General features: G+C 39.0%; 1 protein-coding gene across 1 annotated transcript in view; it reads left to right on the plus strand.

The window, feature by feature from the left end:
- The window catches only part of tgfbr1.S (transforming growth factor beta receptor I S homeolog), an 80,689-nt gene that overhangs the window by 23,172 nt on the left and 29,825 nt on the right, over positions 1-27,692 (plus strand). Inside the window, 2 exon segments of the mRNA NM_001090615.1 lie at positions 13,328-13,570; positions 18,535-18,777. Coding sequence (NP_001084084.1) covers positions 13,328-13,570; positions 18,535-18,777 — 486 coding nt within the window.

The raw sequence follows: 27,692 nt of genomic DNA on the forward strand, positions 1-27,692 counted from the left end.
AGAGGTATGCTAGGATTTTCCAATTCTTCTCCCCTTTATCAAATGATCTTTGGGAAGCATACAGCAACCTCTTATGGGTCATTTTGATTCTAGTTTCTTCTAGTGCTATTTGTACTGGTATGGAGTGTATCTGGCCCTACATTTTAATAAAATTATCTTCTGCCTCAGTCAGTGTTTTCTGTTTTTCTTCTAGTTCCTGAGTAGCTTCTTTTCTAGCTCCTTTGATTGCTGAGGTAAGTGCTACCCTCATTGTGGCTTTACCTGCTTCCCACACAGTTCCCAGGGTTGCCGTTCCAGGATTAAGGTCCCAAAATTCTATGAGGGCTGCTTCATTTGCTTTCTTAATGCTAAGTTGCGTTAACCAAATTGGGCTAAGAATGCCAGAGACATTCTCTGGGTCATGGGGCTAGTTGTACCAGTAAGGGGGAATGATCAGACACAGCTCTAGGTAAGTACTCCACCGAGTTCACCCAGGGTAGCAGTTCTGCTGAAGCCAGTGCGAGGTCAATACAGGTATAGGTAGCTGAGTAACAAGAGAATTCAATTGTATCTGGATTACTCCCGCGCCAGAGATCCATAAGATTGATGGCCTGGGTCCAGAGAGAAAGTCTAGAGGTGGTTTGGGGACTTGGGGTCAACCTGTCTAGTGAGGGGTTCAACAAAGCTTTGAAATCCCCAATAAAGTGCAATGGGGCTGGTGGAAAGTTTGCTAGTTTTCTCATTATATTATCCAATAACGTGCTATCAAAGGGGGGGGGGGGGGCATGTACACATTAGCTATGGTTAACAATTGGTTGGAAATTGTACACCCCATAAATACATATCGGCCATAGTGATCAGTAATAATATCTAGCAATTTAAATTGTACACCTTTGCGAACCAGAATGGTGGTACCCCTGGTATGAGTAGAAAAGGTATCGTAATATATATGTGCGACCCACGGCTTCTTAATCCATTAATCTTTGGCCCACCAGGTGCTTTTCCTGTAGGAGAAGAACATCAGGTGCATATTTCTTGGCATAGTCAAACATTAAGGCTCTCTTGAATTCAGCCCCCTGATGTTCCAGGAAAGAAACTTAAGTGGGCCCCCCATGTTTAGCATTTGTGAATTCTATTGTACACATGGGCTGATTCAAGATATTCATCACAGTACCGTTTGTCATATGCCGAAGCAGGAACCATAGCAACCAAAAATAGTCAATATAATAACATCCCATAAAACCCTTCCCTCCCAACCTGACCCAGTAACTTGGCAGGTATTGTTCCCAAAACATTGTAACTGGGGGAGTGGTTACCGAGGGCAGGTAACTTTAACACTAGGTAAGACAGGTGTAAAGTTTGAGTCTCCGTGGTAACTAAATAATATAGTCATAACAGGTGATCCTAAGGTTCGCTGCAGCAGCAGGACCTGACTCAAATATCAAATTATTTTGTGGAAAGAGTCCCTTACATTTAGGGTACTGTGGTGGAGGTACACTACATTAGTAAACACTCAGTATTGCTCGTAGTGTGCAAGGGCCTCCTGACATAATTACCGAGGGGGCTCTAGTGTAACCAAACAGGATGGGTTCTCGCTCCGTACCAGTGGGAGGAGTAGCCTTACTTGTTTGGCTGTGGTAAGTCCAAATGTCCCATTGGAATACAGTCTTTAGGCAGTGTGTGGTCTACTGCCGTTAAAGGTCTCTTTGGTAGTGAAACACCAGTGTCTCCGAAATTCCAGGAGTGTAGAGAAAAGAAGTATTTTATAACAACCACTGGAGCCCAGCCTCTGTATGGGCAAGTGTTCATCTATGTTTTCTGGATACTTATGTCACTTATTTAGTATGTATGTGGTTTTTTAATTTGGTTTCTTCCTATTAAATACCTTTGCCAAATACTTTAGTCATACAGGTTAGATGAATCTGTATACTCTCATGTTATATGGTGAATTTTTCATGTAATAGTGTTTTAGTGATCTTTAAATATTTTATATTGGTAGAATTTAACCCACACAACCCTTCTTATGTGATAAAAGCTAAGAGCAACATATCCTTATTTCTATTACTGTTTTGTATAGATTGTTGTACTATGTACTTTTCTCTTTTTAACTAGATTGTCTGATTAGACTTTTTTTCTCCATTGGATACGGCTCAGTATGATGCAGCACATGTAATGCATTTCTACTGGTCTCCAATTGATTTATTAAGGACCACTATGAAGTAATATATGTCAATTGTAATTGGTAAACACCCCTTTAAAAATATTGTATCAAGGGAAGACCATTAGCCTTTGAGTAAGTGCCCACTATAGGCACGAAACTCGTTTGTCTTATACATGTCCTAATAAAGTCTTTTTTATTTTATAAATACTTTTGCTACTCCTTTACTATTGGAAGGTCTCTCCCCATATTTGAATTTCTTATATACTATGAAAGAAAATAAGTAACGTTACAATTTTAATGACTTCTGAAATTTACATTCATTATTTAAAAAAATAAAAAAAAAAGATTCTGAGATACTATGTAGAAAATGCACTATTATTAGGGATGCACCAAGTCCAGGATTGGGTTCAAAATTCGGCCTTTTTCAGCAGGATTCGGCCGAATCCTTGTGCCTGGCCGAACTAAATCCAAATCCTAATTTGCATATGTAAATTAGGGGCAGGTAGGGAAATCATGTGACTTTTCGTCATATGCAAATTCGGATTCAGCCGAATCTTTCATCAAGGATTCGGGATTCGGCCGAATCCTAAATAGTGGATTCGGTGCATCCCTAACTATTATAATTAATTTTGTTACAAGATATGTAATATCTCTTGTGTCTTCCTTAATCAGAGGAATGCCGATAACTTCCTCAGATGGATTACAGTTAGAAAGTGCTGTTATAATAAAATGTTGTAAATTTATTTTTTTAAAGAATATAAATACTACAACAAGGAGCACAAGTGGCACCAGGACCTTATAGAATTCTAGGAACCAGATTTCTGAAAGTGCAGGCTGGAGTGAGTATAGAGCTAAATAACTCAAAAACCACAATTAAAATATGTAAACCAATTTTCTACACATTTGGTGGTCCTGTCGCAGACTACAGCTGCTATGGAAACAAGTAGCCCAGCAGGATCATACTGTTACTAGGGCAAAACTCCACTGACCCCCTACCTTGGCTCTACTGGGAATAACAAAGCCCACCTTATTACTACAATATAAGCATGCAAAACTGTACCTGCTATATCACATTTTGTTTGTAACTGGAATAGCTATATCCAGGTAATGGAGAACGTTGTATAACACTTTTATACAAAGCATAGAACAGTGGTGTAACTACAGGGGGAGCAGGGGGTGCAACTGGGCCAGGGCCCGCACCCCCACAGGGCGCTCCTGGCAGATCATGCATGCTGCAGCCGGCCGGAGTCGGCTGCAGCCGCAAAGTAAATTTGCACGGACGAGGGTGGGGGGGGCTGCACGGCCCCCACCAGGGCCCGCTCCCACCTAGTTCCGGTACTGGCATGGAACAAGCTCTAAAACTGATAGATATCGGCAACCATGGAATGCATATTATGTGCAGTAATATTCTGACTACTGATATATAACTGTTTGCTCATGACATAATTATCTTGCTTTAATTTGACTCTCCCCATTGTTTTTTCTCTCTCTTCTCTCTCTCCTCTCTCTTCTCTCTTCTCTCTCTTTCAACTCAATCTTCCCTTTCCCCTCTATTTCCTTTAGTTTTTTTTTTTTTTTTAATTCTGTTGCTTCACTTATTCAGTATTATTATAATACAGTAGTATGATATAATTGCTTTTGTATTTTGTTTGAATTAAAAAACCCAATAAAAACTGAAAATAAAAAAATTAAAACCAATTGCAAATTGTCTCAGAATATCACTGCAAACATATTACTAAAGGTGAACAACCCCTTTAAGACATCATGTTAATAAAATAGCATTATGAGTAATAATCAGCATGTAATGAAGGTCAGATCATTTTATACAAGTTTTCATTTTGCTTTATGATTAAAGAGGAACTATCGTAAAAATGAAAATTTAATATAAGCTTCATCATACTGAAATAAGAAACTTTCTATATGCAATCAATAAAAAATGATGTACTGTTTTAGAAATAATCAAGTTTATCTTCACTATTCCTCTATCAGCATCTTTCAGCTTCATTCTGTCTTCATGCAGGAGTTGGGTGTCAGATAACCATTGACAGATCCAAAATATCTTATAGGGGGAATCCTTTTGTTTAGAAGATGTATTAGAGCTCACTCTATTAAAATCACCAGTCATTATGTCTCTCTACATGCAGAATTTGTGCAAAAGGCAGTTATTTTGTTAGATGTTTTTGTACTGGAATCAGTTATTTGCGTGAGCTTGAAAACATCTGCTAGGAAAGGAAGCCCCCCCCCTATAAGATATATTGGATCTAACTGTCCACACAACTGCTGCATGAAGAGAAACAGATGCTGAGAGAGAGATAGTGAACATAAACTCGATTATTTAAGAAACAATGCAGAATATTTCATTTATTGTATTTACAAAGTTTCTTATTTCAGTATGTTGAAGCTTATATTAAATATTCATTTTCGCCACAGTTCCCCTTTAAGTAGGAACTTGGACCATGGGTTTGCAGTATAAACATTTGAATACAGTGCTGAATAACTGTTATAACACATAAAACATTGCCCTACAACTTTCAGAAATGTGTTCAAACTTTCATAACCTGACAAATTTTGTAAAATAAACATGGCAATTAGGGGGTCTGGCCATAAAATCTGCGTGGTCAAAAATCTCTCCGCGCTATTCGCTGATTGTTTTTGTTCCTCTTTACCTTTTTCAAATGTTGGGAGGTTTGCATTGGATTTGGTTCACCTGTAAACATCTGTATTCACCTGGGTGTGCTATTTACCAAAGTTTAAAAATATCTTCAGTCTGGTGTGCCTACTACCAAAATTGTGCCTACTACCAAAATTGTGCCTACTGCTTTAAGAAAAAACTGTTTTTACCTCTGTGCTTTTTATATTCTATATAAAGCACGACCTCTCCCTCCTGGATGCACATTATTTCAACTGCTTCACCACCTGCTGCTTCACAGAGGTGTGCCTACAACCATGAAAAACATCACCATACTTTCCGGGACCAAGATACGATAACAAAAACCAAAATGAAGTTTGTCGATTCACGTTTCGCTTCTCCCTTATAAAGGCAACTAAAATTTGGCATAGCTTGCAATCGGCCAAGAGTCCAATCAGCTCCCATAACATCATAACCAATTGGGGTGGAGATTTCCAATCGGAATCGAAGGCCAAAGAGAGGCAGGAAGGCATGTTAGTACTGATGTAAACACAATCAAAAACCACATAAAAAATCACCAAAGGCAGGAGAAACAAACGGATGCCCTACATAGAGTGTTATATAGGTATCATTATTTACCCAAATCAAAACACTTCCCATGTGAGGGAACCCGTCAACAACCAAAGTTATTATTAAAAGGGAAGGAAACCTAGTTGGCGCAAAAACCCTCCCCCCTCCCGTGTGTAACCCTCCCTCCTCCCCCCTGGCCTACCCGTCCCGCTGGGCAAATGCCCCTAACTTGTTACTTACCCTTCTGCGCAGGTCAAGTCCAGGGAGTTCACAGACGACATCTTCTTCCACGCGATCTTCTTCCTGCTTTTAACGGCGTTTTGGCGCATGCGCAGTAGGAGCATTTCACCGGTACGGATCTACTGCGCATGCGCCAAAAGTCACGATGTACTTTTGGCGCATGCGCAGTAGATCGTACCGGCGAAATGCTCCTACTGCGCATGCGCCAGTCAAAGCAGGAAGAAGATTGTGTGGAAGAAGATGTCGTCTGTGAACTCTCTGGACTGGACCTGCGCAGAAGGGTAAGTAACAAGTTAGGGGCATTTGCCCAGCGGGACGGGTAGGCCAGGGGGGAGGAGAGAGGGTGGGCAACACACGGGGGGGGAGGGTTTTTGCGCCAACTAGGTTTCCTTCCCCTTTAAGTCCTCTAGGTGGTAACGTATCTAGGAGGTAGATCGAAACGTTCTCTCTTTGAAAGGAAAGGGGGTTTGATTCCCCCTGACATTTGAGTATTACATTTTTTTCACTACCCAAATTTCCAAACCTCTGTATTGCTATTATGAGTTATCGAAATGGCGAGCCTCTGTGCTCAGTGTTTTATTTTGCATATCTACAGCAACAATGTTAATTGTGCCGATGTGTTTCTGTATAAATTTTTGACATTGATAATGCTGACAATAATGAGTTTGTATTACTCCTTCAAATAATACCCCCATATGTAATATAAGGGACGAAATTTGCCCAGGAGCAGTAACCCATGACAACCAATACGATGCTTGCATTCAAACAGGTAACTAGTAAATGCTACATGCTGATTGGTTGCTATGGATTACTGCCCCTGGGCAAACTTAGTGCTTTTTATTACATAACCCCATTAGTGTTACATAATTTACTTTATATTCACTGCGCAGCAACAAGGCATTACCATGAGCACTACATGTGCCCCAATCTATGCCAACTTATTGGGGCATTGTGAGTAGGATACTGTCTTTGGTGATGTCCTGTATTTTTATACCTGCTTTACACTTCTACGGTTGAGGTATATTGACAATATCCTCTTCGTATGGGAAGGCCCTTTTCAATTGATCAATATCGATATCAATATCAAATCTGCAGATCTACACTGACCTATAACGTATAGAGATAAAGCTACTCATACAATCTTACACTATAGCAGTTTTTACTATCCCACAGTAAAACGATCATTACCAATAGGTGAGTTTTTAAGGGTCAGAAGAAACTGCTCAGCTATGTGTGAATTCAGAGTTTAATTCCAAGAACAGAGCCGTAGAATTGAAATCTAGACTGAGAACGGCTATGCTCACCACCTCTTGAAATAAGCTTATCATAGAACTCTTACAACAAACCAGTCCTCTCTATTGATACCAAAACCCAATATAGAGTCTAAGGAGACTTTGTGAAAGTGAAATGTATTTCCACTTATAACATGTGCACTTCGTAGATTATAATAGTTATTTAAAAACGTTGGCCACTTTTGTTATTTGATCTGTCTGAAAAATGTCCTTTTAATAAAAATGTTGGCCACTTTTGTTATATGATCCATGTCTGAAAAATGTCCTTTCAATAAATGTAGGTTATTTCTTTCGGAGATGTAGAAACCTACAGGGTCTACTTTCATTTTTCTAGCTCAAAGAAATCTCTTCCTGTTATAGGCATGTATCCTTGTGGATTGTGCAATGTACACACATTTGTAATAAGGAACACGTAAGAAATCATTTTTGATTTCACAAAGAACATAAGAATATTTTTATTGTGCCACACAAAGTGTAGTTTGCTGTATTGAATGCCATGTGGCTTAAATTATATTGGAAAGACCACCCAACACATCAGCACAATTATCTAGTATAGGTAAATCTAAAAACAACTGGACTTGCTGAGTAATCAATGAAGACGTTTTACTACTCATCCGAGCAGCTTCTTCAGTTCAACTGACTGGTGTTTTTTTAGATTTACCTATACTCGATATACTATGACCTGGATGAATGAAAATCTTCATAGTTATCAGCACAATTAACACTGCTGCTGGATCTAACTCCTACATACGGTATCACCTAAAGGCCTTTTTTTTTTAGTTAGTTACATAGTTAAATTGGGTTGAAAAAAGACAAAGTCCATCAAGTTCAACCCCTCCAAATGAAAACCCAGCATCCATACACATACCCCTCCCTACTTTTAATTAAATTCTATATACCCATACCTATACTAACTATAGAGCCTAGTATCACAATAGCTTTTGATATTATATCTGTCCAAAAAATCATCCAAGCCATTCTTAAAGGCATTAACTGAATCAGCCATCACAACATCACCCGGCAGTGCATTCCACAACCTCACTGTCCTGACTGTGAAGAACCCCCTACGTTGCTTCAAATGAAAGTTCTTTTCTTCTAGTCTAAAGAGGTGGCCTCTGGTACGGTGATCCACTTTATGGGTAAAAAGGTCCCCTGCTACTTGTCTACAATGTCCTCTAATGTACTTGTAAAGTGTAATCATGTCCCCTCGCAAGTGCCTTTTTTCCAGAGAAAACAACCCCAACCTTGACAGTCTACCCACATAATTTAAGTCTTCCATCCCTCTAACCAATTTAGTTGCACGTCTCTGCACTCTCTCCAGCTCATTTATATCCCTCTTAAGGACTGGAGTCCAAAACTGCACTGCATACTCCAGATGATGTGCATAATTATGTTTTCATCTCTTGAGTTAATGCCCTTTTTTATGCAAGACAGAACTTTATTTGCTTTAGTAGCCACAGAATGACACTGCCCAGAATTAGACAACGTGTTATCTACAAAGACCCCTAGATCCTTCTCATTTAAGGAAACTCCCAACACACTGCCATTTAGTGTATAACTTGCATTTATATTATTTTTGCATAACCTTGCATTTATCAACATTGAACCTCATTTTCCAGTTTGCTGCCCAGTTTTCCAATTTAGACAAATCACTCTGCAAAGTGGCAGCATCCTGCATGGAACCTATAGTTCTGCACAATTTAGTATCATCTGCAAAAATAGAAACAGTACTTTCAATGCCCACCTCCAGGTCATTAATAAACAAGTTGAAAAGCAAGGGACCTAGTACAGAGCCCTGCGGTACTCCACTAACAACACTGGTCCAATTAGAAAATGTTCCATTTACCACCACTCTTTGTAGTCTATCTTTTAGCCAGTTCTCTATCCAGGTACAAATACTATGTTCCAGGCCAACATTCCTTAATTTAACCAGTAAACTTTTGTGTGGCACTGTATCAAATGCTTTAGCAAAGTCTAAGTAAATCACATCCACTGCCATCCCAGAATCGAGGTCTCTACTTACCTTCTCATAAAAAGAAATTAAGTTAGTCTTTTAGTGTTAAGAAATTAAGTTAGTGTTTTAACCCTTTAAATGCTAAGAAGGTTATAAGCGCCAGGAACGTAGGAGCTACGTTCTCTATTTTAAGGGCTGCCTCTCTGCACTTCTGGCAAAATTGAAGTGCAGAGAGGCTCTCCTGGCTGCTCAACCCCCCAGACAACGAGCCTAGGGTGCTGCCACGTGGGTCCTGCAACAAGATTGTCGCGGGACCTGACTTCTTACCCAATCCTGTGGGCTGTATGCTGCTCCCCCAGTGCTGCTTCTTCCTGTACCCGACCTTTTGTGAAGCTCCGTCCACTCACTTCTGCTGCTGATATCTGCGATCCTGGACTCTCCAGCTCTGCTTCTGACTCCTTCTTCTCCTAGAAGTGAGAAAGTGCTCTTCTTTTTACACATCTACACACACATCCATGCAATAACACATACATACATACATACATACATACATACATACATACATGCATTTACACATACAAAGTACACACATAACTAAAGGTAGTTTTTTTGTTTTGTTTTTTAAATTTTCTGGCTTGTTTTGCTTTTTACAGAGTCACATCTACATACACACATTTATACACTTTTTAGAGCTGTACACACATGTATGCACAAACACACGCTTGTAGGTTTTTTTTACTTTTTTTTTTTTTTTTTTAGTTCATCAGTTTCCTTCTTGTTATTCCCCTAAAAATTGTTGATTTCCCAGAGTGACTATTGGATCAAGCATTCTGACCACTAGTCACGCTGTCAAATCAGCTATTTTGTTTCATTGATTTGCTTGTATTTAATTTTTATGATTGCATTGTTTGTTCCTTATGTTTTTGTTTTAGCGTCATTTGCACTTGGGGGGGGGGTCTTTGTGCTGTTGGAGGATCTAGTGGCACATAATACACAGTCGGGGGTCTATGTTCATATAAGGCGAATCGGCAACCGAGAAAATTCATATACACTGTTTATATTTGGGCCAGCTGCTTTGGTATATCAATGCATACTGGGCATCAAGCTGTTCAGTAGACCCTTGGCGTCAATATTAAGGGTGTTTTACAATTTTATGTAAGAAATTGGTTGAGATAAATGCGACCAATTGCAATATTTGTAGGCGATTTTCAGAAATGTTATAAAAACTGCTGCCTTTAGCTTAGCTTTGCAGTATGTTAGTTTGAAGTAGCAAGAAATAATTACATATATTGGATTCATCAGAACATGTACTTTCCAAAAATATATGGTTTTGGGGGGTCTTTGTGCTGTTAGGAGGGTCTTGTGGCACATAATACGCAGTCTGGGTCTATGTTCACAGAAGGCAAATAGGCAGCTAAGAAAATTCATATGCACTATTTATTTGGGGCCATCACACATGCCAGCTGCTTTGGTATATCTTTGCATACTGGGCATCAAACTTTTCAGTAGACCCTTGGTGTCAGGTGTTTTACAATTATATGGAAGAAATTGGGTGAGATAAATGCAGCCAATTCAGAGACGGAACTAGGGGTAGGCAGAAGAGGCACGTGCCTAGGGCGCAACGAAGTGGGGGCGCCAAGCACGTACCTCTTCTTTCAGCTTACCCCTGGTCTGGACCCTTTCTCTCCTACTAGCAGTCACTAGTGCACTTCTGTGCGTGCTGTCTTCCCCATCCACGAATTTAAATATTGGGCGCGCATGCGCAGTTCCGGACACACTTATGAGCAGTCCAAGCTGTGCCGGCAAGGGGGCGAACCGGCCGGCTGGGTTGCCTTGGGCGCCCAGCTGGCTTGGCCCAGGCCTGGGCCAATTGCAATATTTTAGGTGATTCTCAGAAATCTCATAAAAACCACTGCGTTTAGCGTAGCTTTGCAGTATAGTAGTTTGGAGTAGAAAGACATAATTACCTATTTTAGATTCGCTATAATGTGCACTTTCCAAAGATGCATGGTTTTCAGGGGTCACCATAATTTTTTGTACTTTTTATCCCACATAAAACTATAGATTTGTGTAAATGTAAGCCATCAAATAAGTATGCACAAGGTAGATTTTGGGGTCTTTACATGCCATGTACTTCAAAAAAGCTATGTACATTGGGCATCAAGCTGTTCAGCTGACCCCAGGCTTTCATATTTGGGGTGATTTATCTTGATTCACTAGGAATATACAGCCAGGAACAAGCTAACAGGCAATTACTTCAATACAGAAATCCCTATTTATACCTTTAAATTTTGGCCCAATGCACTGTGACGTCATCACGCCGGCGCATAAACCCAGAAGCGCGCGCCATAGGAGAACCAGCGCTGAAGGGGAGAACATCCTGCCGGCCACTAGACCACAGGGTAAGCGGCAGTCCTTACAGTGTACTTTCTGAAAATATATGGTTTTCTGGGGTGAAAGTACTTTTTTCTACCTTTGCCCCCCCCCCCCCAATGATGTAAATTTGTTGATTTTGCAGTATCTGGAATTACAGAACTGATAGCTTGAGTGAGGTGTCTCCATTTTGGGGCCACTATATGCCACCTACTTAAGTAAACCTATACATATTGGGCATCAAACTATTCAGTGGCATTCATATTTAGGGTGTTTTACATTGGTACCTAATGATGTGTGGGAGATATGATGTTGTAGATTGGAAGCTTTGAGGTCATTTTTCAAAAAATTTATTTCTATAAAAAATATATACATAGATATATTTATCCATTTTTGATTCTCCAGAATCGGATTTTTCTAATAATGGGTAGTTTTCTATGGTAAACCTACTGTTAGTGGAATGTTTGGCCTTGAAATCTGGAGTATGCAGTTTTGTGGAGCGGTGCTTTGAAAATTTGGTAGTGTACCACTTAAAGATTTTGATCAATGCAAGACATCTCCATAAAAATATATATATTAGGTATTGGCAAGTTCAGGAGACATAGAATTTTCCAAAATAGCTGTGTTTTCATACATAAAATAAATTATGTTTCTGATATATGTGATTGTACTATGTGAAACATGATTTTTTTCATTTTAGTACACACTTAGAAGCCTATATTTTTTTTACAGAAGTGGAATTACACCAAAATTTTAGCATATTTTGAAAGCTCAAGTTGTCATGAAAAAAACAATATTTTGTTTTCCTGTGTAAACTAAAAGACCCCCAAGGAAAGGCACTTAAAGTGAAAGAGTACAAAATGTCTAAAAACTGCTTGGCAGGAAGTGGATAGTATTGTCTATTGTCCAGTTATTTATTGACGTTATGTTGATCGCCAAACAACTGACATTGTTTTTCTTTTTATGTGCAACTTTTCTGACAGATTGAATGTGGTTACATCAGCACTAACATGCCTCCTTATCCTACTTTGGCCTTTGATTAATCCGTGTAAATTTTAATTCTCCGCCACAACTAGTTGTGACAATTAATTATTGGTTAATGACAAAACCTCTCAATTAGCCACTGGCAAAGGTTCTGTATTGAGGTAAAACTGTTTTTCTTAAAGCAGTAGGCACAATTTTTGTTTGGCTGTGTTAAGGTAATAAACTTGGTAGTAGGCACACCAGATTGCAGCAAGCAATGCTAGTCCACTAGTGAGCTGGTTCGCATAGATTAAAGGGAGGGAAGGATAATGCTACACCTATGTAAAGGACTAGTAAGGTCCCATCTAGAATATACAATGTACCTTGTTCTCCATTTCACAAAGAGGCACGACAAATGTACTTATAATTGGAGAGCAGAGGCTAATAATAAGCACTTCAGCAAATTCACTTCTCTGGAAATCTGTGTGTTGCTGTATTCCAGTGAAAGTTTCACCTGGCTGACACTTTTTACTATAACTTATATCACACAGCCAGAGCCTGGTTAAATAGTATTGGTGCCAAAAGTGTAAGCAGAACTTCCTCACTCAACTTGCTTGTACAATTGGGCCCCTCCAACAACACCTTAGTAGCAGGCCTGGACTTTGTCTGGTGCCCCTAGGTTGCCAGGTCCTAGAGCCCACCTCCTTTGTCGTGCACTGCCCTCATCCCGCATGTGGCAGATCACTGGGGAGTTGTGCTCACTATGATGCGGTTGGACGACATGCCATCCGTGAAAATTTGCAGACCTAGGCCCAAGCAATTGTGGCCTCGCCACAAATCCAGGCCTGCTTAGTAGCAGCTTACTTGCAAGGAATTTCTGCAAAACTCTGCCATACCTTGTAGACCTGCAGGTTGTTTGTATTGTGCTTAGTTGCACCATTTTTACAGCAACATGAATGTGTAAGGCAAATTGTATATTCCGTTTAAGTCGCATATTTTAGCTGCTTTGCCATTTTAGTTGGATCAGGAATTGTTGGATCATCAATCAAATCAATAACAGTCTTCCTTTTGTCACATAAATGCATCTAGCAATCCTAAAATATTTTATACAAGTAGGCAAACTTTTAGGAACACCGTTTGATTAAAATTGTTTTTCTTATTTGCAGCCCTAAAATGTCATTGCGAGACCTGTGTGAAGGAAAACCATACCTGCATAACCGATGGAATGTGCTTAGTTTCTATTTTCGTCAAAGATGGCATAGAAACCCACAACAGCGAATGCGTTGCTAACTCTAAACTTGTACCTGTAGACAGACCAATTATGTGCGAACCTTTCCCTAGTACTGCAATATACATTAAAGTGGACTGCTGTGAAACTGACTTCTGCAATAAGAAACTACCATCTCCAAGTAAGTTTTTTTTTTTTTTTTTTTTTTTTTTTTTTTTTTTTTTAACTTTTGGGAAATTGTTGATTGCAATCAAATAAGGAACAGAATGATTTCAGTGTTGGGAGAGATAGGAAACACTTCAATAGACTTTGTAGATGTCTGTGTTTCTTTAACCAATTGTACTTTTTCTCTGTGTTAAAATATATTTTCCTTTTTCAAATATGTTAGCTAAACAGAGTGCATATATGGGACACACAGCAGTTCTATTTCTTATTGCATCCTATTCAAACAAAAGTTACTTTTTTACTAATTTGCTTTTTCTATCTTTAAGATTATGGCTTTTTTTTATTATTTTAATGTAAGTTGATATGTCTGTGCCAATGACAAACTTTTGTTCCCATTCTTTTATTAGCCTTAAAATATATCCCTTTTCAATACAACCTCATTCATTCATATTTAGTATATTTTTTTATAAATAATGCATTATTTCTTCTTTAAACATTGTCTTTTGAATAGGCAGTATACTTTTGTTTAACCATAAAAAGTAGCCACATTTTTAAGCATATCATAGTTTTTGCAGTGTGTGCATAGTCTGCTTCCACGGACTTTTGTAAAACTTCCACTCCTATCAGGAGCTGGTAGTTAAGTAGGGAGACCATGGTTGGTGGCTGCCACAATTGTTTTCCCCCTAGGGCCCATTTTGAGTACTCCGGTTGTTGGCCCGGGAGACCAGAAGAGGATTTGGGTAGATTCCTCTACTCTATTGCTTAGGGGATTTGTTGCCTTCCAATATCACTAGCCATATTTGTTCCTTCTGTACTAGACATACTGTCACCAAAGCCACCTGCCTTAAAGGAACAGTAGTAACCGAATACCTCCCAAAATTTGACAAACTTTATAACACGGGCATCTACAGAAAATTTTCCAGAGAGGGGGGGGCAAGGAAGAAAACATATTACACAAATTACTTTTTCCCATATTTTGTTTTCCACACAAACCTAAGAACAGCTTTTATAAATATATTAAGCAGTAACTGTATTGTGTATAGCATTGGCATTCTTTTAGGGCAGGATTTCCCTGGCGGGGGTGCCCTTAGGCAGTGAGGTCCTAGCGCCTGCCCGCACTAACCCCTTATGAGCGCACGCACCGGAGCACTAGGGAGCTGTGTGTCTCCAGTGCTCCCCATAAAGCGGCTGGGCAGCATGCCGCCCTTCATAATTTGTCTCCCTAGGCCCGGGCCTTTGTGGACGTTCCCCAAATCCAGGCCTGCTATTAATGACACAGGCTCTTTGTTTGCCAGGACAGTACTCGGTATTTTCTACTTTTTTCACAATTACTAGCCAGTGGTTTGTAGAATGTTATTCCCTCGAGTTCTAGTTACAGCTGGACACATGCAGCGAAGCCTCCATTTTACATACCTTAATTTTAAGTTCTTCCATGTTATACAATTTTTTGTGAATCCACATAATCTATAACAGGGGTGTCCAAACTTTTTTCACCAAGGGCCATATGCGGTAAAATACACAAACAGCCGGGCCACTCACTGTGGCCACGCCCATTTTGTGGCCACACCCCCTGATTACCATGTTCATTTTACAAATTGTAAATAAGTAACACACACATACAAACACACATACAGACACACATACATACAGTGACACACACAGCGACACATACAGACAGATACACACACACAGTGACACACATACAGACAGATACACACACACAGTGACACACATACAGACAGATACACACACACAGTGACACACATACAGACACACACACACGTGACATACATACATACAGACACACACACACACACACGTGACACATACAAACAGATACACACACACACGTGACACATACAAACACACACATACACACGACACATACAAACAGATACACACAAACACACACACACACACAGTGACACATATAGACAGATACACACACACACACACACAGTGACACATACAGATACACACACACAGTGACACACATACAGACAGATACACACACAAGTGACACATACAAACAGACACACACACACACACACACAAGTGACACATACAAACAGATACACACACAGTGACACATATAGACAGATACGCACACACAGTGACACACATACAGACAGATACACACACACACAAGTGACACATACAAACAGATACACACACAAACACAAGTGACACATACAAACAGATACACACACAGTGACACATATAGACAGATACACACACACACACACACACACACACACACAGATACACACACACACACACACACAAGTGACACATACAAACAGATACACACACAGTGACACATACAGACAGATACACACACTAACTCACACACTCGATCTGTAACTGACTCCCTTGATCGGCTGCAGCCTCACTAAATCCACCCCTCCCCCAAGCCAAGCACAAACCAGTTACTCACAGATCATCAGATGCACGAAATCCAGCCCAGGTTAGGCAGCAGTGTAGAAGGGGAATGGAGCCATGCTTTCAGTTGTTTACCGCCCCCCTCCCTCCCCGCACTACACTAAACTTCAGTCACGGGGAGAGGAGGGCAGAGTTTAGGACAAGCTTCGCAGAGTCTACACTGAAGCACTGTAGGTTCCGCCCCCCCAATGACGCCGTGTGGTAGGAAAACATTTTTTCTGGATTCTGAAAGACTTTTAGGGGGGGGGGATTTTTGCACGCTGCGGGCCAATTAAAAATGGATATCGGGCAGCATTTGGCCCGCGGGCCGTAGTTTGGACACCCCTGATCTATAAGTATGTTATAGAATTTCCAATTCTAAGCAACTTTTTAATTGGCCTTCATTTTTTATATTTTATAGTTACTGAATTATTTGACTTCTTTTTCTGACTTTTTCCAGCTTTTCAAATGCTCTGTAAACTACGCTGATTGTTATTGCTACTTTTTATTATTCAGGCCTCTCCTATTCATATCCCAGTCTCATATTCAAATTAATGCTTTTTTGCTAAGGTAATGTTAACCCTGGCAACCAGATTGCTGAAATTGCAAACTGGAGAGCTGCTGAATAAAAAGCTAAATAACTCAAAAACTACAAATAATAAAAAATGAAAACCAATTGCAAATTGTCTTAGACGATCATTCTCTATATCATACTAAAAGTTAATCTAAAGGCGAACAACCCCTTTAAACAGTTACATTTGTATCTTTGCTTATCTTAAATTGTAACAAATTTATTTAAGAGCAAGTGTTTAGTGTTCTGGGCTCTAAATGCCTAAATGACTCTTATAGGCAAGCAACTAAGATCAAAGGTGAAATGTTGAAAGTGGAGATTTCCTGGGTATCTCGGGCTTATCTAACGATAATTATCCACATGCTACATTAGACCAAGGGCATAAGGAATGCTGGCTCTTCTGCTTTCAGTGTGTGTGTGTGTGTGTGTTGTTTCTTTTTGAAGGCAGAAGCAGATCTGCTCTCTTCCGCATCAATTTATGTGATATAGTCTTCTAGAGACCTGCAGTGTTCAGGGGTATACCAAATGTTGGTTTGGTAAATGTTAGAATCTTGGCTGGTAAAATAGGAGAGCTGGCATTTATGGCTCCGAATGAGAAGTAACTGGAACATATGTTACCTAAAATGTACCTAACATCGGTTGTGGGCAAGCTATTTGAAGGTTTAAGTTAGCACACTCTGTTATTCTGGAGAATAGCATTCTAAGAAAACTATCAGCATGGTTTTGTGAAGGATAACTGACCTAATAGAAATTCAAAGCGATGCTGATGCAATGCTGTAACTATAAGGAACATATCAAAATTACTGACACATCACTGTGCTGTTTCTTTTGTTAGAGATATATGTTGGCTCCCCCAGGGTTTTAGTGGTGTTCCCAGGGTTCTGTATTGGGCCCTCTTGTTTAATTTGTTCATTAAAGGAGAAGGAAAGGCTATAATTAAGAAAGCTTTATCAGAAAGGTCTAAATAAATACACCAGTAAACCCTCAAAGTAATGCTGCACTGAGTCCTCTGTCAAAAGAAACACAGCATTTCTTTCCTTCTATTGTGTACATATGGACTTCTCAATCAGACTTCCTGTTTTAATCTTAAACTTCCAGGGCTAGGGCTTGAGAATGCTCAGTTTGCTCATCTCCCCCTCCCTCCTCCCCTCCCTGCTGTAATCTGAGCCCAGAGCTATGACTGAGCAGGGAAACTCAGACCGGATGTGATGTCACCCCAAGTGAATATGGCAGCTGCTATCCTAAACAAACAGAGAAAGCTTATAGAGCTGTTTATTCAGGTATGGTAAAGCATTCTACAGATTAAATAGTGTTATACCTTGCACTATTGTGGCTAATCTATTGACAATAAACTGCTTCGGTACCTTTCCTTCTCCCTTAATAACTTTTGGGACAACTTTCTAAGCAATAAGTCTGTGTTTGTAGATGACACCAAATTATGAGGCAAATCAATTTCCATCCAGGATGTGGTATCCTTACAGGAAGATTTGGACAAACTGGTGGACTGGGCTGCTGAGTGTCAGATTAGTTTCCGTTGATATGATAAATGTAAGGTTTTACATTTGGGATACACAAATATTCATTACACTTCGTACACTAAACTATACTGTTCCATACTATTTATTTTCTAGTTGATTTTGTTGAGCATATTCTCTTATTTTTAAATGTACTTATTTCAGTCCCAAGCTAGCCAATGAGATAAGCCTTGAACGCATCCTACAATGTTATGTATGCACCACTGTATGAATATGAACATAAGTTTTACCATCAAGTCATATAGTTGGGATTTAGAATTATGCAGGCATATAATACCTTTAATGGGACAAAAGATAAGCAAATGCTTCTTTCCAGTTCAAAGGAGTAGTTCAACTTTTAGTTAGTTTTTGTTATAGATTTAAATTTAAAACACTCTTTGGTTGTTGTGGATAACTGCCTCCCTCCCCCAAACAAAATTACAATTAATTTTGTTTCTTTTTTTTTTTTAATAGCTTCACCACCAACTAGGACAACCCAAGGCTTGGGGCCTGTGGAGTTGGCAGCTATTATAGCTGGCCCAGTTTGCCTTGTTTGCATTCTACTGATGTTGACCCTTTATATTTGTCATAACCGCACAGTCCTTCATCATAGAGTTCCTAATGAGGAAGATCCTTCGTTAGATCGACCTTTTATATCTGAGGGCACAACATTAAAAAATCTTATTTATGATATGACAACTTCAGGATCTGGCTCAGGTAAGGAACTTTTATACATGTTAAATAAGTATAGGTGCTTTTCATTTAAAGGGGTGGCTCACATTTAAGTTATATTTTTAGTATGTTATAAAATTAACCAATTCTAAGCAACTTTTCAATTGGTCTTAATTTTTTTAATATCTAGTCTTTAAATTATTTGTCTTCTTCTTCTGACGCTTTCTAGCTACTTTTGCTAGTTTCAATAACCCATCTTTCTATTTAGTCTCTCTCCTTTTCATACTCCATTCTCTCATTCAAATAAATACTTGATTGCTAGGGTACTTTGGACCCTAGAAACCAGATGAAATTGCAAACTGGAGAGCTGCTGAATAAAAAGCTAAATAAATTAAAAAACACAAATAATAAAAAAAACAATTGCAAATTGTCTCAAAATATCACTCTGCATCATAATAAAAGTTTATTTAAAGGTGAACAACCCCTTTAATATTAGCAGGAGTGGTACCAAGGCATTATAGTTGCTCTGTTTTGTGTGCCACAGCCCTTGTGGCTAATACTGCTAATAAAAGTTGTGATTTTTTTTTTTGAACAAGAACCCCACTATGCAATTATCTTCAGGCTGATTCTTTGATTTCAATTTTCACAAATTCCCCCACATCTACATGGTTCGTAGATGTGGGGGATTCTGTGAAAATTTGAATAAAGCCATTTGTTAGGGGTTAACAATGAGGAACACCCGGGACATGACTTGCTATATGGTGAGTGCCGGTATATGCTGAGACTATATATATATATATATATATATATATATATATATATATATATATATATATATATATATATATATATATATATATATATATATATATATATATTAATACAGGTAGGGGATCAGTTAACTAGAAACCCCATTGCGTAACAGAAAGCTTAGTGTTACGCAATGGCAATTTCCAAAAGACTCTATTTTAATCAAATAATTCACATTTTTAAAATTGATTTCCTTTTTCTCTGTACTAAAGAAACAGTACCTTGTACATGATATAAACTAAGACATAATCAATCCTTATGAAGACAAAACAATCCTATTGGGTTCATGTAATGTTTACATTTTAAGTTGACTTATTGTATAAAGATCCAAAATGTGAAAATATCCCTTATCTGGAAAACTCCAGGTCCTGAGCATTCTGGATAATATGTCTTATATCTGTAATGATACAGCGATTTTTCTTCTAATGTCTTCAAATCCTACATACATTATACACAGTGAGAGTCGGTGGGTCCTGACACCACAGAGCCCCACCACATTCTTCCAAAAAGCAGGTTACCTGAAGGCTGGGGAAGGTTTTTTGTTTTATAGTTTACATTGTACATACAGTACATTGAAAAAAAGAGCTGAAAGAACTTGCATTGTACTGTGCTGATTGTTTCTGAAAGCACAGGATTGTGCATGAGTAAATGGGATGCATACCTATGCAACAATTTAACAAAATACATTTATTCGAATTAAAGTATAATTTTCACCCTAAGGGTGAAGACACACAGAGCTACTAGCAGCAACTACTTGTCACAGCTACAAAATAGACAATAGTGAAAATTACAACTATAACATTCATAAGGAAGGACCAAGCCCAAGCAGCAATTACTGCAAAGTGTGTTTATTTACACAACATGTTTCGGGTGTCAAACCCTTTATCAAGTGTAAGTGTTTCAATTTAAAAGTGAGGATAAATAACCCAACACCGCCATTGTACCCTCCTCCAACTCCTCCCCTTCAATTAGTTACAGCTGTGCATCCAAATCATACCAAGTAAATAATAGTCATTGTTAATGTGGCCATACACTTTAGACCAATTCGGCAGCTTATCTGCCCGTGTATAGGGGCTTCCGACGGGTCTTCCCGATTTAAAAATGAAACCTTCCCATCGATATCAGTCGATCGACCCGCCAGAGCCCATTGCTCCTCGTTGTAATTCAATCATTCAGCCCTGCCGTTGGTGGGCATATGAGGTAAATATCTGCTTGTTTGGTGATGTCGCCGAACCAGTGGCTCTTATAGTGTGTGGCCAGCTTTAGACGAAAGTGTCATACATGTGTTGCATATCCAGATCAAACATTAACAAAATCTAACTTGAACTCTGGTATAGAGTCCTGCACGGGTTTTTGCAGGTACCCGACCCGCTGCAGGACTCTACTCTGGTACTGTCCTTCAGGTCTACCCTGGGTAAAAACACAATGGAACATTTACACAATATGCAAGATGTACATATATATGACTGCCAGTCATTTTTTCTAATCTTATCCTAGAATACCTGTTATTTGAAGGCACCCCTTCCATTCTATTCCTGGCTATGGCAGTCACCAGAATCTGCAAGGAAACAAAGAGATATAAGGCAATGTTCACATTATAGAAAACATTTAATCTCTATGTATCATTCAGACCTTCTGGTATTTGAGTATTCAATTTTTTAATCCAAAAGGCCTCCCTTTGGAGTAGTTATTTATTCGATATCACCACCCCGCTGTGGTAATCTCACTTGCTCAAATACTAACCATTTAAATTGCATTGAATTGTGGCCCATTTAAAAAAAACAAAAGCCTTGATACCGAAGTATCTGTTGCCGTTTTAGGTTTAAAATTCCTAATATTGCCCTTGTGTTCTTTAATTCTTTCTTTTACCTTACGTTTTGTCTTTCCCACATAGGCCTTACCGCAAGGACATTTTATTAGGTAAACCACAAGTAAAGAAACCCTTTACTCTAATGGCATAACCTTGTGAAGGATGGTTAACAGAGTCTCCTTTTATAATGGAGGGGCAGCACACAAAATTAAGGCAAATAAAAGTACCCTTTCCCTGGAAATATTGGCCCATAGTGCTCCAGGATAAAACATTGGGTAAAGTTGGTTAGCGATGTGCCATTGTTTAGTTACTCAAGGAAAAGCATTGAAAGCTTTATTGTGCCCCACAGACTTAAAGAAACCTAAGGGAGTGCAAGCATTACTAGCAAGCAAGAGAGAGGGTACGTTTGATTGCCTTAATTGTGGTGGCACACGGGAAGATAAGTCGCCAAGTGACAAATCATCTCTACTGCAGGCAACTAATCTCACCAAATGCCTTCCCACTGTATCGCTTCATTTTCCGAAGTCGTCTGAAGTTTCAAAATTGTTTTGCATCTTACTTGGGGTTGGGGTACTTGGGGTTACTCTACTAGGGGTTGTTCGCCTTCAAACACTTTTTTTGCAGTTAGTTGTTTTCAGATAGTTCACCAGAAATGAAGACTTTTTGCAGATAGTTCACCAGAAATGAAGACTTTTTGCATTTACTTTCTATTTGTGATCATTTTTCTAATATTGAAATGTGCATTTTCATTTTTCACTTTTTAATGCAGCGCTGGAGGGGGGGGCTCTAAATTGGGACATTTAGTTGATACAATAGTTGCTAATATTCCACATATATTAAAATGTTGTCTCTAACTACATAAATGTTCTATGTTCAGTTTTTTAAAACATTTTACAAATATACATACACACAAAATATTAGATGTATATTCCATTATGCAGACTCTAGTGTAAAATTATGAGAATAGCTAAAATCGCAATCTAAAATTAATTCTAATTGGTAATAGAGGTCAAGTATTACAAGAAACATCAAATTCCATGTTGATCCTATTTGGCTGTTTGGTATTAAGATAGTAGATCCACTTTTTTTTTTTTTCGGAGTTAAAGGAACAGTAACACCAAAAATGAAAAGCATTTTAAAGTAATTAAAATATAACGTACTGTTGCAATGCTTTGGTAAAAGCTATGTGTTTGCTTTAGACAACTACTATAGTTTATATGAATAGGTTATTGTGTATCCATGGGGCAGCCATTTAGGGTTAGTTCACACAAGGAGATTCAGGAGATTTTGTCGCCTGGCGACTAATCGCCTCTTCTTCTGGGCGACAATCTCCCCGAACTGTCTCCACGTGCCTTCACATCCGGTATAATGAAAAGTCGCCTGTGCTAAGCACACGTGGCACTTCGTTTTCCGAAGTCGCCTGAAGTTTCCTCGTGAGGCGACTTCGGAAAACGAAGGGCCACGTGTGCTTTAGCACAAGAGGCGATTAGTCGGCAGGCGACAATCTCCCCGATTCTCCTCATGTGAACTAACCCTTAGACTGAAAAAGGAGAAAATGCACAGGTTACTTAGCAGATAACAGATCAGCTCTGTAATAAAATACAGTGGTATTCTGCAGAATGCGTCTGTTAGCTGCTATGTAACATGTGCCTTGAATGGCTGCCCCCATGGCTATGCAGCAGCTTATTTATATAAACTATAGGAGTGTTTCTGAACCAAACACACCAGTGTTTTAAATGTGTTTTTTAGTTTAAAAAGTTTGTGTATGCATGACACTAACATGAGACAAGCAGGCTTACAATCAGGAGGAGGAAGCCGAAGGGACATCAGAACAGGAGAAGGGTGCAGGATGTGTAGACGGCAGCAGACATGTGGTTTACATGTGTCTGCTATTATCTGTGGACATTGGGATGATCACACGTTGTCCACTCTTTGCCCCATGCTGCTCATTACTTAGTGACTGAGAAACGAGTTGGACTGATGTGCACTGAAACGACATTCTGAGGCAATTAAAGAGTTTGATGCCACAGATCTGAAACAAATATAAATGAAATTATTAAAGGGGTTGTTCACCTTTGAGATAACTTTTCATATGATGTAGAGTGATATTCTGAGACAATTTGCAATTGGTTTTCATTTATTATTATTGAAGGCTTTTGAATTATTTAGCTTTTTATTCAGCAGCTCTTCAATTTGCATCTTAAGAAATCTGGTAACTAGGGTCCAAATTACCCTAGATTTGAATAAGAGACTGGAATATGAATAGGAGAGGGCCTGAATAGAAGGATCAATAAAATCAATAACAATACATTTGTAGCCTTACAGAGCATTCATTTTTTTAGAAGGTAGTCGGGCGATGCCCATTTGAAGCTGCAAAGAGTCAGAAGAAAAAGGCAAATAACTATAAAACTATAAATAATGAAAAGTTGCTTAGAATTGTCGGTTCTATAACATAATAAAAGTTGCCTTAATAAAAAATTAATGTAAACAAGGCTCCAGGGCCTGATGGCATACACCCCTGGGTTCTAAGAGAGCTTAGTTCAGTTTTAGACCAGCCCCTATTTCTGATTTTCTTTGCTTTCATCTGGTATGGTATCTATGGATTGGAGAAAAGCTGATGTCATTATAATATTTAAAAAGGGATTACGATCTCAGCCTAGCAATTAAAGGCCAGTAAGTTTGACGTGATGGGCAAATTATTTGGCTTGTTAAGGGATCACATTCAAAATCAAAATTTTGTCCTAGTGAATGGCATTATGAGCAGCAATCAGCATGGCTTTATGAAGGATAGGTAATGTCAGACGAATTTGATTGCTTTTTATGATGAGGTAAGTAAGATGCTGGGCAGTAGGGGGGGAGCAGCAGATGTGATCTATTTGGAATTTTCCAAAGCGTTTGATACCGTGCCCCACAAACGACTGCTTTCTAAACTAAAGTCTGTTGAGCTTAATTAAGTCGTTTGCACATGGATAGGAAACTGGCTACAGGATCGGGTACAGAGGGTGGTTGTTAATGGTACATTCTCTACTTGGAGTAAGGTTCTTAGTGGGATACCTCAGGGCTTGGTACTCGGTCCACTTTTATTTAACTTGTTTATTAATGACTTAGGAGAGGGTACTGTAAGTGATGTATCAGTGTTTGCAGATGACACAAAACTATCCAGCCCAATTAAAGCAGAAGGAAAGGCTAAAATTAAGTTAGCTTTATAAGAAAGGTCTATATAAATACACCAATAAACCCTCAAAGTAATGCTGCTCTGAGTCCTCTATCAAAAGAAACACAGCATTTCTTTCATTCTATTGTGTACACATGGACTTCTGTATCAGACTTCCTGTGTTCACCTTAAAGGAGAAGGAAAGCTACGGAGGCATTTTATTGCCAATAGATTAGCTGCAATAGTGCAAGCTAGAATGCTATATTTATTCTGTAGAATGTTTTACCATACCTGAGTAAAAATCTCTAGAAACTCTCTGTTTGTTTAGGATAGGAGCTGCAGGATTAACATGGTGTGACATCACTTCCTGCCTGAGTCTCTCCCTGCTCTGGGCTCAGATTACAGTAGAGAAGGGGGGGGGGGGGGGGAAGACAAGCAAACTGAGCATGCTCTTGCCCAGGGCAATGAGGTTTAAGCTGAAGGCAGTAAGTCTGATACAGAAGCCCATGTGTACATAATAGAAGGAAAGAAATGCAGTGTTTCTTTTGACAGGGGACTCGGAGCAGCTCTACTTTGGGGGTTTACTGGTATATTTAGATGGACCTTTCTGATAAGGCTTACTTAGTTTTAACCTTTCTTTCTCCTTTAAACCACCAGGGCTTGGGCTTGAGCATGCTCAGTTTGCTCCTCTCCCCCTCCCTCCTCCCCTCCCTGCTGTAATTTGAGCCCAGAGCTATGAGTGAGCAGGGAAAGACTCGGGCAGGAAGTGATGTCACACCGAGTTAATATGGCAGCTGCTATCATGAACAAACAGTGAGAGCTCCTAGAGCTGTTTACTCGAGTATGGTAAAGTATTCTGCAGAATAAATATAGTGTTATAGCTTGCACTATTGTGGCTAATCTATTGGCAATAAACGGCTTTGGTAGCTTTCCTTCTCCTTTAATTCCATCCAGGATGTGGCATCCTTGCAACAGGATCTTGACAAACTGGCAATCTGGGCAGCTAAGTGGCAAATGATATTCAATGTTGATAAATGTAAAGTCATGCACCTGGGATGTAAAAATATCCAAGCCACTGATACACTTAATGGGACTGCACTAGGCAAATCCATTATGGAAAAGGACCTTGGAGTCCTTGTAGAGGATACATTTGGCTTTAGAAAGCAATGCCAGTCAGCAGCATCAAGGGCTAATATGGTCTTGAGCTGTATTAAAGGGGGCATTGATTCACGGCAGGAAGCGGTTTTTCTTCCACTTTCTAGAGCACTGGTAAGGCCCCATCTAGAATATGCCATACAGTTTTGGTCTCCATCACTCAAACAGGACATTATTGTATTAGAGAGGGTACAGAGAAGGGCAACTAAGCTGGTAAAAGGTATGGAAAATCTTAGCTATAAAGAAAGACTGGCCAAATTGGGGATGTTCACACTGGAGAAGTAGGTCTTTACAGCTGACGCAAGGTCACCCATTCCGAAGAAAAGAGGTTCCGCCTAAATATTCGGAAGGGGTTTTTTTTACAATGCGAGCTGTGAAGATGTGGAATTCTCTCCCTGAATTAATTGTATTGGCTGATACATTAGGTAGTTTAAGAAGGGGTTAGATGACTTTTTAGCTAGTTAGGGAATACAGGGTTATGTAAGATAGCTCATACTACAAGTTGATCCAGGGACTAGTCCTGGGGCCTTTTGCATACAACAAGCTATTCTATAAGGTGTGACTTCAGAAAGGGCTTATTTCTCATCACCCTGCCATACCGATTTCCTTTGTGCAAATTGAGCTGAATTGTAGAACAATGTACAGATACACCTTTGGCAGCAAGATGTCCTTGCAGGTCTTTGGAGGTGATCTTTGGGTTGTCTGTATTTTTCTTGGTCTGCTAGACCTGGGTTTTATAGCAACTGTTCTGTGGCCTTCCATTTCCTGATTACATTCCTTACAGTTGAAACTGGCAGTTTAAACCTCTGAGATAGCTTTTTGTAGCCTTCCCCGCCTAAACCATGATACTGAACAGTTTTTGTTTTCAGATCTTTTGAGAGTTGCTTTGAGGCTCGCATGCTGTCACTCTACAGAAGAGAAGCAAACAGAACCACAACTTGCAATTGGCCACCTTAAATACTTTTTCTCATGATTCGACACACATGTCTATTAAGTTCAATGCTTAACGAGCTAATCCAACTAATTTGGTGTTGCCAGTAATCCATATTGAGCAGTTACGTGCATTCAAATTAGCAAAATTACAAGGGGACCCAAATTTTTGCTGAGCCAGTTTTTCAGATTTGATTTAATTTCATACAACTGAATACTGCTTCAGTAAAAACCTTTGTTCAGAAAACACACCAGTACTCGGGTGTTCCTGGGAAATGAAAGACATACCACTGTTATCTTTTTTTGGTCATTTATTATGCAGGCTGAGAGGGGTTACCAAACTTTTTCATATGACTGTATGTTATAGAATGACTAATTCTAAGCACCTTTTCCGTTGGCCTTCATTATTTATATGTTATAGTTTTTTAATTATTTGCCTTCTTCTCAAGCTTTCCAGCTTTCAAATGGGGGTCACTGACCCCACCTAACAACAAATGCTCTGTAAGGCTACACATTTATAGATATTGCTACTTTTATTACTCATATTTCTATTCAGGACTCTCCTATTCATATTCCAGTCTCTTATTCAAATCAATGCATGGTTGCTATGGTAATTGGGACACTAGCAACCAGACTGTGAGAAAACTGCAATCTGGAGATTTGCTGAATAAAAAGCTAAATAAATAAAAAACCACAAATAATAAAAAATGAAAAACTATTGTAAATTGTCTCAGAATACCACTCTCTACTTAATACTAAAAGTTAACTCAAAGGTGAAAAACCCATTTAAAATGTAATACTCTCTTCAATGAAATTAGCCAATCCCCAATATACAGTATCATCCTGTAATAATGCAATGTGTATGATGAAAGCCATTTCTGTAAGGAAAAATCAAAGGTTAAAACTACCTAATTTTCTCCATCATATTTATCCTTTGCTACTAGCTTTTGAAGTTAAAGGGAAAAAAGTTTTGAGGTCATGGGAAAAAAAAATTCAAAATGAATTAGTTAATAGTGCTGCTCCAGCAGAATTTTGCACCATTTCTCAAAAGAGCAAACAGATACAATTTTTTTATATTCAATTTTGAAATCTGACATGGGG

The sequence above is a fragment of the Xenopus laevis genome, chromosome 6S, assembly GCF_017654675.1.
Source record: "Xenopus laevis strain J_2021 chromosome 6S, Xenopus_laevis_v10.1, whole genome shotgun sequence".
NCBI lineage: Eukaryota > Metazoa > Chordata > Amphibia > Anura > Pipidae > Xenopus > Xenopus laevis.